This window comes from Pomacea canaliculata, linkage group LG1, assembly GCF_003073045.1.
Source record: "Pomacea canaliculata isolate SZHN2017 linkage group LG1, ASM307304v1, whole genome shotgun sequence".
NCBI lineage: Eukaryota > Metazoa > Mollusca > Gastropoda > Architaenioglossa > Ampullariidae > Pomacea > Pomacea canaliculata.
In genome coordinates this window covers 20339827-20357519 of record NC_037590.1, presented here as the reverse complement: position 1 = coordinate 20357519, position 17693 = coordinate 20339827, and the positions used below count along the sequence as shown (strand labels likewise).

Genomic DNA, 17693 nt, shown 5'->3' with positions numbered 1-17693 from the left:
CTATATGTGCATGCACTGAATGTTAAAATAAAAATATAAACTTTTTTTTACAAAATAGTATTTTGTAGACCACACCTCATAAAAAAACACAGAGCGCATTTCTCCGTCCTCGTGACTCACATTGGCAGGATGTGCTTTGGTCCGTGTCGCCGAGGTGCAGTCGCACGCTGACTGAGCACAAAGTTGCTTTTGTCCTGAAGGAAGGAAAAACAGCTCTCTAGTACTTTCATTGGAAGAGCACCCGAGACGTGGACTTTCTTCTTTTGATTGCGAATTTATCTCCTTTATCTGAATCACTCACCGCGGTTCTCAACCTGTGGGGTGCTTTCTCCACAAAGAGGGCGACATGCTGTCAAGGGGGTGCGAAGACTGTCATTTCGGGTTTTTTTTTCTCATGTCTCATATCGGTAGTAGTGAAAGTAGCTGCTAAGGAGAGGTGCACAGACGTACTTTTTTCGTCTGCAGGGAGTGGGGAGTCACAAGTAAAAGGTTGTCAGAGTTCTGTCTATTCACCTAACAGTCTGAGCGGATCAGCTCTCCTTGATTTTATTTATTTTTGGGGTCATGCTTCGATTTGGATAAAAGTGTTGGACCATCATGTTTACGTGTGCTTCTGATGCGTTTTCTTCCTTTTCTGGTTTGCATACTGTATATAATGTTATTTGAAGTGTGAACTGTTTGAGTCTGTTGGCTGGAGTCCACGCCGCCATGTTTCACTCGCTTTGGCATCGGCTGTGAGCTGCAGTGAATAAACTGAAATAATGATCAGCTTCTTGCAGTTTCGTGTGATAGCATTCCTTCATATTATCAACATTACTCAATATCGTCCCAGTATTCTGCTGATGTCACCAACCTTATTCCCTGGAGACGTTACCATTACATCTACAGTTATCATTTATAACCAGTGAATTAGTTTATTGTGCATGTCTACAGGAAAATCTGAGAACCAAGCCTGGCTCATTCATAAGCCGTCCAGTAGAAGTCATTACAATCAAGGCCATATTGAGAGACACCCCTGCTGCATGTTAAACAACGAACACTATGTGACTAAATGCTAGTTAAGATATAAACGTTATTAGTAAATGAATTATTTATAATAATATGTCATATTAGGCAACCAAAACAGATGAAAATAAATACAGGCAATATTCAGTTCTATAAACTTTTTGCAATACAAGCAGCGCTGACAAAAAAAATCTGCGAGATTATCATTATCAATGTCCACAACTTCACAGTTCACTGGGCCGAGATGTGATGCCGAACTTACAGGAAGTACCTTGTAATCTTTAGCTTATTGCTTTTTTTCCAATTTTTCTGTTTTTTTTTTTCTCATCAAATGTGAAACATTGGGCTCGGGGGAAGATAGCACGTGCTATGACGCAACTGTTACCCATCTTCCACACAGAATTCCCCACAAGGGTACATTACCACAATCTTCACACGTGCTCGAAGTGCTAACGACTGTGAGTCACAACACAGTACTCCTACCTGATCTTAGGTAAAGCTGTTCTTCGCTAGCAACATTGATGCTGATGCAATCCTGTGTTATTTTCAGTGTGACTTTGCATGGGGGAATCGTTAGGTTTTGTTTTGTAATTCTGAACTCTTTGCTGGTTGCACTATTATTTTTTCTAGAAAGGTATGACAAGCGACTACACCGCACGACGGTAAAAAGCCCTTACACATTATGTTCAAGAAAAAAATTATCAAGACGTTCTCGAAAAAATTTATTTCCATTATTGTAAACTAATAAAACAAATTTTCGCCTTTTATTGAAGTGGAGGCTAAATATAACTCTACAATGAAAATATTACATAAAATATATAATATAATAGAATATGTTATTATATATATAAAAACATAAAAAAGTATTTCAAGTAGTAACACACGTATGCATTGTATATGTATGTCGTGAATAAAAGTATATATATATGTAATATATTTACACTTTCTTTAGTGATTATGTTGCTGTAAATTTACATGTTCTATTTAAAATATATAAAAAATGTTTCTAAAGTCTTGTATTTCTCATAAGAAGACTCTGCCAGACAAGTTACAAATATGTTTTAGAAAAGAGTATATTTCAAAAATCTTTAGTTCTTAAACAGAGAAATGCTAAGATCAAAGTAACAGTAAAACCGAGATGTGAAGGTCCAAAGACTCTTTTAGGCTTTGACTTTGTAACCTGTCTTCAAGTTTATGTTGAAAAAAAACAGTTTCTTACTGTCAATCTTTGAAAGCACTTATTTTTCTATTATGCATGCACTGAATATTAAAATAAGCAATATAAAGTATACGTCTTTTTTTTTTTTTTACAAAATAGTATTCAACAGTGGTGTGCTTCGCATTTTATTCACCGATTTTAAAGAATACTTAGGCAGTGATCGAGTATGGTGAAAACACAACTCTGAGTCAGCCAGGCCTGGAACTGAACACCGCTCACTCCCCTGTCACACCTGTCAGACAGGTGTCATGCACCATCGAGGCTTCACTCTCGCAGCACACCTTCGATCAAGATGGGCCTCTCTGGACTACTGAGCAGCGATCCAGGCAAAATCCTGATCTTGTCCTTTGGAGATACGAGACAGGCATAAAGCAGTAATAAAATCATATAAGTCGTTATCTGTAATTAAAAGTGAAAATGTCACATATGTTTGATAATTCCTTTAATTATCTTTTCATTGGTTGATGTGTTAGGGATCCAAATAGCGAGAGGAAAACATGCAGGAATGTCGACTACGGTTATTTATTTATTTCTACTTATTTGATGTGGGAAGGTGATGATGCCATGGATTAAAAACGCTGATGAGATCTCAAGATGTTTTAGTCATTCAATTTTGGCGAAACAAACTATAACTATAATATGCATGATTTCACAAATTGCTCAATTTCTTCTTTTTCCTCACTAAATCTCTACTTCTACTCAAAAAATTCCTATTTGTTTCCTGATCCCACTTTACCTGCAAATCATCCGTCTTGATGAATTTGACTCTTCTGAGCACGTGAACCATGGCGATCTTGACCTCCAGTATAGCCAGGCGCATGCCAATGCAAACACGAGGTCCGAATCCAAATGGCAGAAAGGCGATAGGGTTTCTGCTCCCTTTATTTTCTTCAGAAAAGCTGCTCAAAGATTTAAAAACTGAATGCACCCGTGTAACTGTACTGTGTTACGGGCTATTACAACTAGAAAGTAATAGGACCCACTACTACTAGTGTTGTTATAACACTGCTATTACTACAGTCTCTAATACTTCTACTGCTGTCAGTTATGATTTTGTCCTACCTGTAGTATTCTGTCCACTTGTTAATGACTTACCGTTCAGGAATGAACTTTTCAGGTTCAGGGAAATATTCTGGATCATTCAGCACGTTGACGATAGGAACCAACACTCCAGCGCCCTTGGGGATTGTCACACCTTTGATTGTCACTGTTTCCGAGGCCAGTCTGTTTACTCTGAAAGATTTACAGAATCGGTCATCAGCCTTTGATAATAAACTCACTCTATGGGAATCTTGATTACAATGAACGTTTAATTGGTGCTGTTAAATGCCTTTCTTTTCACTCTTAAATATTAATTTTTTAAGAATATTTTCAAAACAAAATTACCATCGTAGTTATAGTCATTCTCCTTCATTATTATTTACAACATCAAAAGCAACCTGTTTTAAATAAACAATGTAGCTTAATTCACAACAGAAAAGTCTCTGCTAACATGTTTAAAGGAGGATACATTCGGAGTGTCTCGCTGATGACGCTGTCCAGATATTTCAGCTTCGCCACACCTTCATAGGTAACATCACCCTGAACATTTTGTGACAACGAATTACACCATGTCTTTTTTTCCGTCAATTGTAGATTTATACAAAATGAGTGCATTGTAATATACAAAGACAAAGGTTAGCACAACTTAGCTTCCACAGAACAGACGATATCCGAAGTACAATCAGACTTGACAATACAAAGAATACATTTTATTACCAAAACTTTTATTTAAAAAAAATTAGTAAGCCTCTAAGATTTCTGTTTACAAAAGATTTCTATTTATTTAATCGCTTATTTCTCTTCGGATCAAAAAAGACACCATACAGTAAATCATAGGTAAATTTGTTGTAGTGTATTATATTATATAGCTTTAAAGGTTATCGCATAAGCGTTTGCAAAAAAATGTAGAACGAAAGCACCAGTGACAGAAAATGTTTAAAGAACTGTAATGAAGACTATCAAAAGGTAGTTCGTCAGCAAAGTAAAAAGTAAAGTGAATGGCTCACATCACCAAGCTGGACTTTGATCTCCTCCACAACCTTCTCCTGTATTTCAGGGTAAAGTGCCAGGTTATGCGTCAGAAACTGCAGGGTGGTGGATGTTGTTTCGTACCCACCAAGAAAGATTACAGTCGCCTGTCCAATGACTTCAGCTTCTGATAAAGCTATAATACACCAAACCAATGCAAACTTTTGGGTAAATCCATGAAAAAAATGCTCCAGTTGATAAACAATTCAGGCTAAGTGAACTGATCATTATAATCATAACAAAAACATGGGCATCAAGAAGACCTCACAACTAAATGTCAGTAAAGATTTTCATGTTCACAATTTGTCGTCTGGACTAGTCTAAAAGTTTCAAGCAGTTAGAGAAATTTTGTAATGATAAGCAAAACGTATAAACCAATAATCACTAACATTTCAGTCGCCCATTTGTTGTCTTCTCATTTTCCTCATAATCGAGAATCATCTGAAGGAAATCTGTGTGCATTTGTGCCTGAAAACAATAAACAATAAACAATAAACAAAATAGCAGGAAAAACGTGTAGCGAAGTCCATTTACTGAAGGTTTAAAAATACTGAACAAACTTTGATTTACGAAACAGACGAACAAATGTCATATGACAGAAACTGTTTCGCTCGCTTGTTTAAAGGCACGTTCTCCACGTGTTTATCTTTTTTCTTTTCCTTCTCTCCTTTTGCCTCTCTCTGTGGGCTATTGCGAAACTGTCTAGTATGCACGCACATACCCTACGTATGAGATAATGTACATATACATATTTCGCTTGGACCTTACACTTTTTCCATCGGACTTTCTCTGCTGTATGATGCGCTGAACATACGCAGAGAAACCCGTCCATCCCGGCTGTTTGTAAATATAGGTGACCAGGAATGTAACAATCGGCATGAGACTCGGCAGGATTGCTGAAAAAATATAAATCAGCTTTTGTATTCTCCATTTTATCCATCATTTTCGTGTCAGATCTTGTTTTCTACTCTCATCTTATAAAATACCTTTTAGTCCATTTGCTTTCGAAAGAAATGGCGCATTTTGCCAGGTGCCCAACGACTGAAAAATCCTGTCTCCATTTCAGCAGCTAGTCTAGCAACCTTTAAGTGTTATTTTCCTAATACATTATCTACCTTATCCAGCATCAGAAAAGTTCATTAAAGTGGTAAAGAACTAAGACTGAGCTTAATGAAAAAAGTCGTTAAAATCTAATTTTGGCTTAGCTTTTCTGCTCCCTTTCTTTCGTTTTTCTTTTGCATTCTTACTCTCTATCGCTGACCCTATTTTATCGAATTCCTTCTCCTTACAATCAATCAATATGCAAAGGTTAGGATAAATGACTCGGGGAACAATATAAAAAGATTGTCTCACTCAGAGCCACTCGGTACCAAGAGTCAGAAGCGACGAAAGACAAGAGAAGCTTTGCGTCCCTGACAAAAGGATGGTTCAGGTCCTCTTGGGAGTTGATTTCTATTCCAAATGCTGTTTGGGCGATCACGTCCATGGCGAAGCCTCCATAAACTCTGGGGAACAAAGAGGAGGATTTCGGATGATGTCTAGCATAAGACACTAATCTATATTTATTTTTTTTGAAGAATCGTAACTATCATTTCCGATGTTGTCAATAAACATTGCACTTACATCTTGGCATCAATTCTTTCCCCATTTGCGATCATCTTCTGCATATTTTTAGCGAGCTGAGCACTGCATCTGTTAACGTAGCTGTCCATCTAGAAAAGAGAAGATAAATATGGTCTTCCGGTGTCAAATGTTTCTTTTTTCCGTTAGAGTAAGCAAAATTGCTTCCTTCGTAAACTCGTTACCAATCAAAACGGTAAAAATTATTTGGTGTTTATATCTGCTTCCAGCATTCTTTAGTAAGCTGGGGCCGGGTGCATAGCCGCACAGCAAGGCCGGCTGCTTATCTAGTACTACTTTATTAATGAGTGCTAAATTGTCAATTTATAACTTTTAGCTGACCTTCTTAAGTTCAACAAATAGCTAGCGGGGTCCTCAGTCGCAGAACCCTGTCTATTTTTATTTCTAACAACATGCACTTTATAATCTTGGTTAAATGAGTATTGGACTCTAAATTAATAATGTGTAATGAATAAATAAGAAAAGTAGCTCTAACCATTTTCAATTTACCACTGCTGAAAGTTGGGGTCATGAGTTGTCTGACCCTGTGCCATCTTGCTCCTGCTGCACTAAACAAATTGCTTCGAAGTCCTTCTGGGAAAAACTCGAACGGGTCCTTAAAAAGTCCAAAAAAAAGGAGAAAGCGTTATGGTTTTTCTACAGCTTATAATTTAATTCGAATTAAAGTAAATTTTAAAAAGAAGAAAAAAATCTTTTCCTTGTACATGAAGTATTATCTAGAGACGTTGTACTATACAATAGTTTACTCATCACTGTCACGCGCGTCGACTTTGGATCGTCTATGTAGACTTACATAAAAAATTCCACCTATAATAAATTCAAGGATCCAACAGATTTCCTTGTGAAATATAAATGAACCTGTAAAGCACTAAAATAGCAAACAAGCCGTAAGAAACTCACAAATCTGTCCGTAAAATGGTTGAATTCTCTGACAAGCACTTCCTTTAAAATGTTAAGATCAGTGGTCACCAACAGTGGTCGAGGACCTGAATAAATTCTGAAATTTGAAACCGACAATTTTAAATTAATGAAAACAAAATCATAAAGCAGATCATGATTCTCAAAGACAACGTTTCATCGGACCAGTCGTAATTATGGAAGAATTTTGATAATTTCTTGTCAACAAAGCGATCCAACCAAAATCAGTGTCACGATATGACACAAACAATAGCTGTATAAAATAAGCAACACTATAAAAAGCAATAACTGTATAGCAGTATCAGTATCTCGATACGACAAAACAGTAACAATCTTTAAACTACGAAAGCTGTAATAAATAACAATAACTGTAAACACATGTACTAGTAACTTTTCTTGTACTTCATACCACACATCTTCACATTAAGTGTCATAAATTAAAACTCCAGAAATGCTTCGCTTCAACATTACTTGCAACAACATAGGACAACATACCCGAATGTTCGGCCGTTAGACCTCGGACCATTTCTTCACGCTGACCTCGTTGCCCTGAAAATAGTTGGAGATTGCTTCATCCAAAAATAAAAAAAGTTGTGAAAGCAAATAAATATTGTTTCAAAAGGATTACATAGATAAAGGAGAAAAATAAAATATAATAATATACCTCAAATGTAAATACGTTATCAAAAAGGTAAATCTAGTGGAAATGTTTTTACAATCTACAGACGATGTCAAATACCGGTATGTCATTGAAAAATACAATACTTTTCCACTGACCTAAGCTTCTATAATGGATATGATGGGTAAAAAAAAACTTTTATATACAACAATCGTACTTCTTTATTCAGTTCCAGCTGGTGACCGAATAATTAGAGCTGGCTTGGGTCCATCAACGCCTAGTGTTTTCCAGACACTGAATGACCAGGTCCTGTATCTGTTCAGTAGAAATATTTATAATAATGTGATAAACTAACATATGATAACTACTCGGCACAAATATTTCTATGGCATCGGCTACATATACACGTACATAATGCAAACATATTGGTTATTAGAGGCTGCTAACTATTAAAAAAAAGTCTAAACACAAACCATTTCATACAAAAATAAAGACTCCAATGAATATATCATATTTTACAATATGGCTCTGACACATTGCAGACAGAGACAAAGAGTACAACTTTAATTTCCAATTGTTATGAGATATGTACAAGAACGTAAAGTACACTTTAAGCAGCAAACAACTGTAGGAAAATAATTCAACGATAGATACTGTAGTACTTACAAATACACCAAGATGCCGAAGATTGTAAGGAAGAGTAGAAACAGAGAAAAATCCGTGGCAAAACAAAGCTCCATCTGAAGAGACACGAGTGTATGCAATCGTTACAACAACAACACTGGGTGAGAAATTCTGTACATTATATTTATATTATGTTGCTTATCGTGATGCAGGAGACCAGAGGTGGGCTCAGTGTTCCTCTCGTAACGGGGCTAGTACGAAACCAGTCAACATTGCCCCATTATTTTTTCACTCCCAGTATTGCTTTTACAAGGCACCTCATTAAGATACACTAGAATTTTTTTTAGCTCCACCTGCTTGAACTACATTTCCAAGCTGTAAAATCGCAAAGTCTAATATGGGTTTGGGGGGGAGAGGTCTTTTTTTCTAGAGCTTGTAGTATGGGATGTAGGACACGAGTACTCTTGCACGCACGGACTGAGTGGGGATCTGGGGCAGGATGGTCCTGTGAGGTGTTGTTGACCGCCTGGTCTCATTATGTTTGGGATTTACAGCTGCGAATCTGCAACCCACGGAGTCTGAGGGTCAGTCCACGTGACCATTCTCAGATTTCGTTTACCAGCTCCGCAGACAGGGTCTGGGTGGGTTTCGCCATCCTGAAAGTCTGCTGGTGAATGCCCGGATACTCCTCAAAACAGAGCATACACATAGGGTGTGGGTGGGGAATACATGACAACAGAGAAAGGGTGTTAACAGAATTTCATGGTGGGGAAAAGTTACCTGCCTGGGTTGGTAGTTTTCAGGAGTCATTTTGGTGAGACGACATCGAAAGATTTTGCTTTATTTTTCAATCTACTTAAACCACTTTACGTAAAGAAGTAACGACTTTGACAACAAATGTCTTTCTGCCTAGCCATCTGAATTGTGGAAGTAAGAAACCAGTTCTGTATCTATAAGATTTCTGGTGTTAAGATCTTGCACGACTGGTCCATCCCATACATCACCATGTAAGGGGAAAAAAGGACCTTTTTACAAGATTAACATCTTGTGTTAATATAACATGAAGGCGAACAAATCTGGATGTTCACAGAGAAATTCGAACTTAATATAGTAACCGAAAGGATAAAACAGTGAAACAAACTACCAAATAATTTCAGTCATTTTGAAATAGTCAGAAATATTGTTTGCGTGAATCAATATCCATCCAGAAAATAAAAACATTATGGGCATTTTCCCATAATTATTTATTTTTAAAGCAAGGTAAACAACCTTGGCAACTACCTATGAATTAATTAGCTTAGCTTTTGAATACTAAGTAATTAATTTACCACAAACTGTCGCTGTCAAAACCCTATTTTCTCCGTGCACTCTTTGCAGAGGGGAACTGGATCAGAACTGTTTTTTTTCTCTCGATGTAAGCAGACGGCACTTTCTCCCAGTGTATACAACTCTCAATCACAAGACGTCACGTGTTCTACTTCACACTTCACTCCTAACGCAGGTCACTGGGTCAGCGAGATGGTCCGTGAAATTATTCCATCTCCTTTTTAGACTGCGGAGAGGAGAGAAAGTTTGCAATTTATGGGTCATTTAAGAACACCGGTTGTATAAATGCTTTTTGAACTACACATATAATCATGAGCCTATCTGCGCCATTGCTCGAAACAGAAGGTCCCCAGGACATGATGAAAGCCACCCGCCAGTCGATTGGAACACGATAAGCAGGCTGCTGCAGTGCAATCAAGAAAGCACAAATGTAATTGCGTTAGAAAGAGCACTAAAAAGTGAATAAGATGTCAGCAATAATAAAGAAAATAATTCGAATTGAGAGATTTCTTTGTGTTGGGGACGGCATACAAGTCACTGACTACACACTCCGCCCCACACCTGTTCTTACTAACAACAGACCACAAAGACTTGTACATAGGGTTACATCCTATATTGTGAGGGAGCTCATAATTTTTGTAAGAGGGGCCAACACTTTTACATAGCTCATATCATGTCCACCTCCCTGACATTCCATTTAGTTAAGACAAATGTTACTTCAATAGTTACCAAAATTCTCACTTACGGCTGGGTGATGTCCAGGGACGTTCACACTAACACACACACATCTACACTTCCTTGAATATTCTTTGAACTTCCTAAGATGGAAGGCCACCCGGCTGACTTCGAAACGTGTCCTTATTCCACAACAGCGGGTGTGGACTAGACTGACACCTGTTTACGATGATACACACTTTTCCAGCTCCCGAACAGTAGGTGCTGACTCAGCAGACACACCTGACTGCCGACGATACACTTCAGTGTCAAAGAACCGCAGGTGCTGACTCGGCAGAAACACCGGCTGATGACGTCACACTTACATACCAGGTACAGCGGGTGGTGACTGCGCAGATACACCAAGCTGCTGACGATCCTCTCCAATCGTCGTTCCTTTCCTCGTTAATCTAATCTATTTTAGTATTTATGTTTAATGTAAGAAATTAAAATATCTGTATAAATTGTAGAAAGAAATGATAATCATGGTCGAACCAAGATCCATGGCGAGGTCCGAATTATCTATGAAAAAAAGGCTTTAGTGACGCACCCCACAGAAGAACCTCAAGAAAAGAAGGACCGGGAGATAGACGGGTAGACGAGGGCAATTATAATTTTAAATTAAGTGTGCTGAGAATTATTGTAGCACCTTAGCAGAAGCGATTATTTTTGCAGTTTCCCTAACATTTCGATTAGGCGCTTAAAGTTTGATTATCTTCATTACAAGCACGACAAGCACCAACGGAGTTTCTTCAGATGATCAGAAGCTGTAAGGAATTGCAAGGTTCGGTGTAAAATATGTAGACATAATAGGAAAGAATTTTCTCACAAGAATACAAGAATGATGTCGCTTCCAAGTTTATTAGTTGATTATAAACGGCTAATAAAAGTATTATCGATGGAATGTAAGAAGAAGAACGACTGCACTCAGAATTTAAAATATATTTGCAAAAGTGCTGACAGTTTGCAGAGCGGGGTATATTCCCCCCAGCCAGCTATTGCAATAATAGGAATCGCGCCAGAGTCGCATGGTACAAGGCAAAAGTACATCAGAACTACTAGAAAATCTAATGGAGTTGTAGCTGGTACCACGTGACACTGTGACACTGTGCACTCAGTGCCAGGCCACTCAGGACAACACAAGAAACCACAGAGGTGGACGACGTGAACTCAGTTGCCATTTACATTTAGAATGGAGATGTTCCCTTGGGTCTAATGCATGTATAATGCAATACTCTCCTTGAGACACTCACTCTCTATTCTGTTAGCTGTTAATGGGGGGACGGATTGGCTTATAGCAATATAACATTCACATTTTTCTTCAACTTTTCTCAGTTTGTATATAAAGGTCATAATGCTAGCTGCATCGCTTCCTTCTGTTTATATAACTGTTAATTTGTTGAAATCATACATACAAATACAATGTTAACTCTTTTTACAAATATTTTGCAGTACTTCAATTCATTTCGGGGCACTAAAAAACTATTTTACAGCTAGGGTACCCTGAAAGCGGTCGGTTTTAAATCCATACCGGATAGCATGTAGTGACTCCACTGCACTGAGAGACACAAGTAGGGCATTCCAGTTTCTGAAGCAGATCGACCTGACCTACCCGACTGGTAAGGCCACACACGCTCAGGCCACGAACATGATAACGAAATAATGTTCCACTCAGTCCTCGGTTTTTCATACATGCATTTGTGTCATCCTTCTTGCCAAAGATTATGTTTCTTGTATGGTTGACTGTCATCCATTAATCCATCCTACATCCATCCATCCTCCATCCATCAATCATCAAACAATCAATCATAATCATCATTCGTACCAGCATAGGTTTTGAGGATCGTCTCTATATTGTATTCTGCTTTTATAATTCCCTTTGGAATTATTTAAATAATGATTTCAGGTCGAGACAAAGAAGAGTAAAAGCTGCACACAGCGGACTGGCTAAAGGCGGGAACCACACACATCAACACTGATGATGGGAAGAGTTAAGTAGCACATAGCAGGCTGGTTGAAGACGGGAACCTTACAGACTTGACAACTTGACAATTCTCTTTTAATGTTTTCTTAATCTCAATTCGTTTCTGAAATGCTTTTTCCATTCGAGCGACGAAGACAAGCGGAGGGTACTACGAACCCTTTACAGTATCACTACTATCATTGTCTCTATTCTACTTTTGTCATGTCGCGACGATAATGGTGTAGAATAAATTGATACATGAAAGAAAAGAGAAGAATGATAGAAATTTGAAAAAATCTAAAAGAACTGAAAATAAATGCTAACCATGTCTTGTAAACTCCTTGACTCCGAGGTAAAACCAAAGTTGACATATAGTACTGAAATGCGGGGCTTAGACAGAAGTAATCCTTAAAAAATTTCCACAACGGAGGTCCCACATTGGGACATAAAATACTTTAAACTGCATATGACCACAAGAATTGTTATTTACACCAGTTTATTGAATTGGTCTCTTACTAAGCCCAGTCCTAAAAGTACTCCTGACTTTTTTCTGAACCCATGAGACAGCTGTTTGGGGCACTTGAACATAAATCTTCGTAGGCACACAACAGGAGAATTTTTCGTTTATATTCATGTCTGATTAAGAAACAGTGTAATAACAAATCAAAATTTTAAATGCATACGAGCACTTTGAGGTCCATTGATTAAGTTCACAGAATAGGAGTCTGTCAGAAATCGTAGGGCAGGCCAGGGGCTAACAGTTTCAAATAGAGAAAGACACTGAACGTGGATTGTTTTCCTAACCCTGGCAGACTATAAAGCTAAAGGGACGGACGTTCAGTGTCATTGCACAGACTTTGTTCCTTGCAAATGGAGTTTCTTGTTACCACCTACTCTTCCCTGTTTCTTCTCTTGCTTCCATTCGTAGGCATCTTGGTCTACTTGTAAGTATTGCAGCATGTGAACTGAATCGTTTTATTATTGCTTTCTTATTGATTGAAAAGTCAATAACGTTGTAAAGTTTTTAGAATGAATACAGCTGTCATTCTGTAAACTGCAAGAAACATATTGCAAGAAAAATGTATTAGAGTCTTCACTTTTTCTATTTATATGGCTGATGTTTTCTCTTCTTTGTAAAAATAATACACCGTGAACAACAAAATGTTTGTAAACCTTTATATCCTTTTATAGCAGATAATAAAGAAATGTATGTGTGTTGAGGGGCAGATAAATAATGATGATGATGATGATTGCCTTTCCCCCACAAATACAGCTGAGTACTACTGTGAAAACCACAAAGAGTCGACTCTGTAAGCAGGTGTCACGTCCAAAGAAACGGATAACCAGATTCTCGACATTCGATTCTCACTGAAGTGAGACAGCGACCAAACGCCATCATGCAACCAACCAACCAACCCAAGACCAAATTTTTAAAATATGTAAGAAAAAGAGACAAATTACATCTTCTTTATGGATTGTCTTTATCTTTATTTTATCACATTATAATAGGAGTTTTATTCTTCACAGATACGGGACCTGGTCCTTCGGTGTCTGGAAAACATTAGGCGTGGATGGACCCAAGCCCGCTCCATTTTTCGGTCACCAGCAGGAGCTAAATAAAAATGTATGATACGCTCATATATCTTTGTTTATGTTTTTCAGCATTCAGAAATATCCATCACAGAATTATAGAAGCTTAGATCAGTGGAAAAGACTTCAAGGTGTTTAAATTTTTGCTTGGTGTATCTTTATGTGTATTTCACATAAAGTCCGCAGATGTTTAGAACATGTCTACCTCATTTGCATAATTTGAAAATGTATTTATATTCTATGCAGATTATCAACTTTTATTTTCCCGCTTTAGTTATGGAGTAATTTTAATACCAAAATTTAATTTGCTTTTACGACTTTAATTGTCTTAGTGTCGGTGAAGAATACTCTTGTGATTCACAGGGCAATGAAGTCAGCATTCAGAAATGGTCACAGACCTATGGCCGAACATTTGGGTAAGTTGTACTACGTTCTTTTAAGCCAAACCCTATAACTGAGATTTAAACATAAAAATATCATGTGATAATTAATATTATTAAATGAAAAAGTACCAATGAATGTCTGTTCCTGTTGAAAAAAATGTCGCATTTCAAATGTGCTTATAATTATACTACTGCTAAAAGAAATCGTTGTTGTTCAATGACATTTCACGAGAAATGTGTCTTAATGATGGCCAACACTTACTCGCACACACTACGCACTACACACATTTAAGCTTCACCTCTGACTAGAAAGGAAGACATAATGAAACACACATGAAAGCATGAACAATCTCTTCATACGGAAGTCAACTACGGAAGTCTCCTTGGTTTTAGACAATCAAGTGTAGACTGTTTCTACTGTACCAGGCCTTCTATCTATTTATAGCACTACTGCTATTGTTGTAGTGTTAGTGTTAGTGTTTTTGAGGGTTTTTTTTTTTACTCTGATGCTTTATGTCTTATAGGGAAACCACTATAGAACGGGTATTTGGTATCTGAATGAGCATAATTTATTAGTCCATGCCATTGTTATGCAAAATTAACTGGAAAAAATTAAAATGGGATAAAGTTAAAGATTTTTTATGTGTTTACTGGAAAAAATGCTTACTTGGGTTTCGTAAAAAATAAGAGAAACGAAAGAAATAAATTCAGCAATGACCTTCAGCACATCACAAGAGGGAACTCCACAAGTCACTGTCCCGACATTACTGTTAAATATAACTGGGGAGAAGTTTAATTATCATTTTCCCACTTTTTCTGTTTCCAGCTATTCAGAAATTTATCTCATATTTACAACGAGGCTGATTAGTGTTGCCTTCGAGATCCGGGCTTAGTTTTTATTATTTATCTATTTATTTGGGATATAAAGTGATAGGTCTTTGGATTGCAGCATCTATTCAGGATCTCGACCACTCCTGGTGACCACTGACCTTGACATTTTGAAGGAAGTGCTCGTAAAAGAATTTAACAAGTTTACGGACCGATTTGTAAGTTATACACAAAATGATATTTTTAATTTAAGTCTGGGTGGACAATTCGAATTAAATGCATGTATGCGAGATGGAGGTTTTTGGTGGACTAGACAACAAACATACGCTCACCATATAATACTCCATGCACACACTTAAAGCACTTTGTCTTCCTTTCTTTTTCTTAACTCATAATAAATGAGCATGCACTTCAGTAATAAATTAATCTCTCTCTATATATATATATGTCTCGTCTTTTATCCTCCAGCTTCATCCAAAATGAAATTTTTTTGTAAATGTCAATTACACAAACGGTAATAATAATAATAATAATAATAATAATAATAATAATAATAATAATAATAATAATAATAATAATAATAATAATAATAATAATAATAATAATAATAATAATAATAATAATAATAATAATAATAGCTAAATACAAAACGTATAACTTTTGTGAAGCAGATGTTAAGCAGACGCAAAGCCATAATACTATCTATTTATTTTTTATGGTTTTTTTAGGACTCGTTCGAAATTTTTCCAGAAGGACTTCGAAGCAGTTTGTTTGCTTTAACAGGAGCACATTGGCACAGGGTCAGACACCTCATGACCCCAACTTTCAGTACTGGAAAACTGAAATTGGTTAGAGCTAAATGTTCTCTATTCCTTGTCGGAATTAATTTATATTGAAGTACAATTTAGTTTAAACTGCTTTTTTGAGTAATGGAAAATGCAATCTCGTAAAGATAGCAATCGACAAAGATTTTGGCACCCAGGAACAGAGTGTATAGTCGCGATATCCTCTAACATGTCAGATAAAGCTGAAATGATAAAAGTTTTGCTGCTAGAAGCAATGCAGTGTGACTGAGCACTCCATACGGTCTACAAGGACATAAATATCACCATCAAACTTTCTATAGTCTTGGCTGATAAAGTGAGGGAGTAGAAATCAGGTTAGCGTATTCGAAATGAAAAAAACCATGTATTTATCATTTAGTGATGGAACAGATCTGTCTTGTCATCTCCAGATGGATGGCCATATCAACACGTGCAGTGCTCAGTTGGCTGACAACATGATAAAGGCCATCAACAAAGGGGAGAGAATTGAGGCCAAGAAGTAAGTGAAATGTTTATAGGTAACATCGCAAGATGGTCATTACCTTGTCTTCATAATAAACAAAGATTAATGTGTTATGTTTGACTTTTCCCAAATTCCTCCTTTCTCAGAGTTTACGGAGGCTTCGCCATGGACGTGATCGCACGGACAGCATTTGGAATAGAACTCAACTCCCAAGAGGATCTGAATCATCCTTTCGTCAGGGACGCAAAGCTTCTCTTGTCTTTTGTCTCCTCTGATGCTTGGTACCGAGTTGTTCTGAGTAAGAAGTTTAAGGTTTTCATCCTCCCTTCACATTGGTTGATCTAAAAGTTTCTCACATAATAATAAGGGTTTTCTTCTTTACCGATACTCTACCTGGTCCTTCAGTGTCTGGAAAAAGCCAAGAGAAATGACAAGATTTGAGAGGAAGTGAGAACAGCAATAGAAAGTAAGAATGCAAAAAAAAAAAAAAAACGAGAGAAGGGAAGCAAAAATACCCAGAGAAAATAAGATTTTAATTATAATTATTTATTCATTTATTCAAGTCACGTGATACGTTTTAGTTTATTGCGACTGGCAATGAGCTTTTCTGATATTAGATAATGAAGAAAATTTATTAGATGAAGAACAGAGCGGCTGCTTTACTAACCGCTGATTCATCTTTAGGACAATTTTTCACATCCGTGGCATACGAAAAGAAGTTCCTAAAAGATAATTTGTAAGCTGTGGGTAGTAAGAAGAAATTACACGGAAATGAGAGATATGAAAATGGAGAATATACTAAACTAATTTTTCTCTCTCTGTCAGTGGCCATGCCGTGTCTCATGCCGGTTGTGAAGTTCCTGCTCACCAAAGTATTTCAACTGCAAGGGTGGACGCCGTTCTCCCAAACTGTTCTGCGCATCATACAACAGAGAAAATCCGAGGGAAAAAGTGTAAGGTCCAAGCAAAATGTTTGTATATGTACAATGTGTACATTGTCTGTAGTATTCTCATGCATAGGATATGGGAGTGCATGCTGCTGGATCACAGTCTGTATTAGACCTTATAAATCAAGATGAAATAAAAACATCACAAGAACGTAAACAATCAGCTAAGTACCAAGCTATTGACATGCTGTTTTCACTTAAAAAATCGTAAACACATAAGTTCTATTTCCTCACTCTCCCCCCAAAAAAAAAATATAGACAAAAAGCTATTGCCATGCTGTTATGTCGAGTTACAGGCACAAAAGCACACAGATTTCCTTCAGATGATTCTCGATTATGAGGACAACGAAAAGCCGGAAAATGAACGACTAAAATGTAAGTGATTGTCTTCCAATTAGTCTTGAAAAATCATTCCATAATTTCTCTAACCACAAGAAGATTTTAAAGTGGTCAGGCAAGTTTTCGTAAAAAAATAAAGACACAAGAACTCGAGCATAAAATGGTCGTCCGTAAACTGCTCTACTGATAGTGATAATCTTTGATATTTGTATTTTCATTT

At 37.0% G+C, this 17693-nt stretch overlaps 2 protein-coding genes across 3 annotated transcripts; one reads left to right on the top strand and one right to left on the bottom strand.

Annotated features, from left to right (window-relative positions):
* Window positions 1-248: 248 nt before the first annotated feature.
* On the bottom strand, window positions 249-10377 carry LOC112575549 (cytochrome P450 3A19-like). 2 transcript variants are annotated; one of them, XM_025257490.1, is made up of 16 exons: window positions 10168-10377; window positions 9425-9648; window positions 8139-8212; window positions 7690-7787; window positions 7349-7402; window positions 6836-6932; window positions 6411-6530; window positions 5918-6006; window positions 5648-5799; window positions 5063-5190; window positions 4684-4762; window positions 4273-4430; window positions 3717-3805; window positions 3320-3457; window positions 2961-3123; window positions 249-2569 (listed from the first exon to the last, which is right to left on the bottom strand). In XM_025257490.1, exons 7-16 carry the CDS (start codon window positions 6444-6446, stop codon window positions 2489-2491), a joined length of 1113 nt encoding a protein of 370 aa, XP_025113275.1. In that variant the 5' UTR covers window positions 6447-6530; window positions 6836-6932; window positions 7349-7402; window positions 7690-7787; window positions 8139-8212; window positions 9425-9648; window positions 10168-10377; the 3' UTR covers window positions 249-2488. The 2 variants fall into 2 exon arrangements, with proteins under 2 accessions (XP_025113275.1, XP_025113283.1); XM_025257498.1 differs by lacking the exons at window positions 9425-9648; window positions 10168-10377 and having other exon boundaries at window positions 8139-8303.
* Window positions 10378-12910: 2533 nt separating this feature from the next.
* On the top strand, window positions 12911-15716 carry LOC112577256 (cytochrome P450 3A24-like). The gene is made up of 5 exons (XM_025260338.1): window positions 12911-13043; window positions 13627-13723; window positions 14053-14105; window positions 15022-15118; window positions 15684-15716. The coding sequence occupies exons 1-5, from the start codon at window positions 12970-12972 to the stop codon at window positions 15714-15716; spliced, it is 354 nt and encodes a 117-aa protein (XP_025116123.1). The 5' UTR covers window positions 12911-12969.
* Window positions 15717-17693: the final 1977 nt, after the last annotated feature.

Coding starts and splice junctions, on each gene's coding strand:
- LOC112575549 (XM_025257490.1), bottom strand. CDS start 6,446: ATGACCCCAACTTTCAGCAGTGGTAAATTGAAAATG. Junction 6,007..6,410: donor GCAGTGGTAAATTGAAAATG/GTTAGAGCTACT, acceptor TCTCTTTTCTAG/ATGGACAGCTACGTTAACAG. Junction 3,124..3,319: donor GAAAAGTTCATTCCTGAACG/GTAAGTCATTAA, acceptor ATCTTTGAGCAG/CTTTTCTGAAGAAAATAAAG.
- LOC112577256 (XM_025260338.1), top strand. CDS start 12,970: ATGGAGTTTCTTGTTACCACCTACTCTTCCCTGTTTCTTCTCTTGCTT. Junction 13,044..13,626: donor GTAGGCATCTTGGTCTACTT/GTAAGTATTGCA, acceptor TATTCTTCACAG/ATACGGGACCTGGTCCTTCG. Junction 13,724..14,052: donor AGCAGGAGCTAAATAAAAAT/GTATGATACGCT, acceptor TGTGATTCACAG/GGCAATGAAGTCAGCATTCA.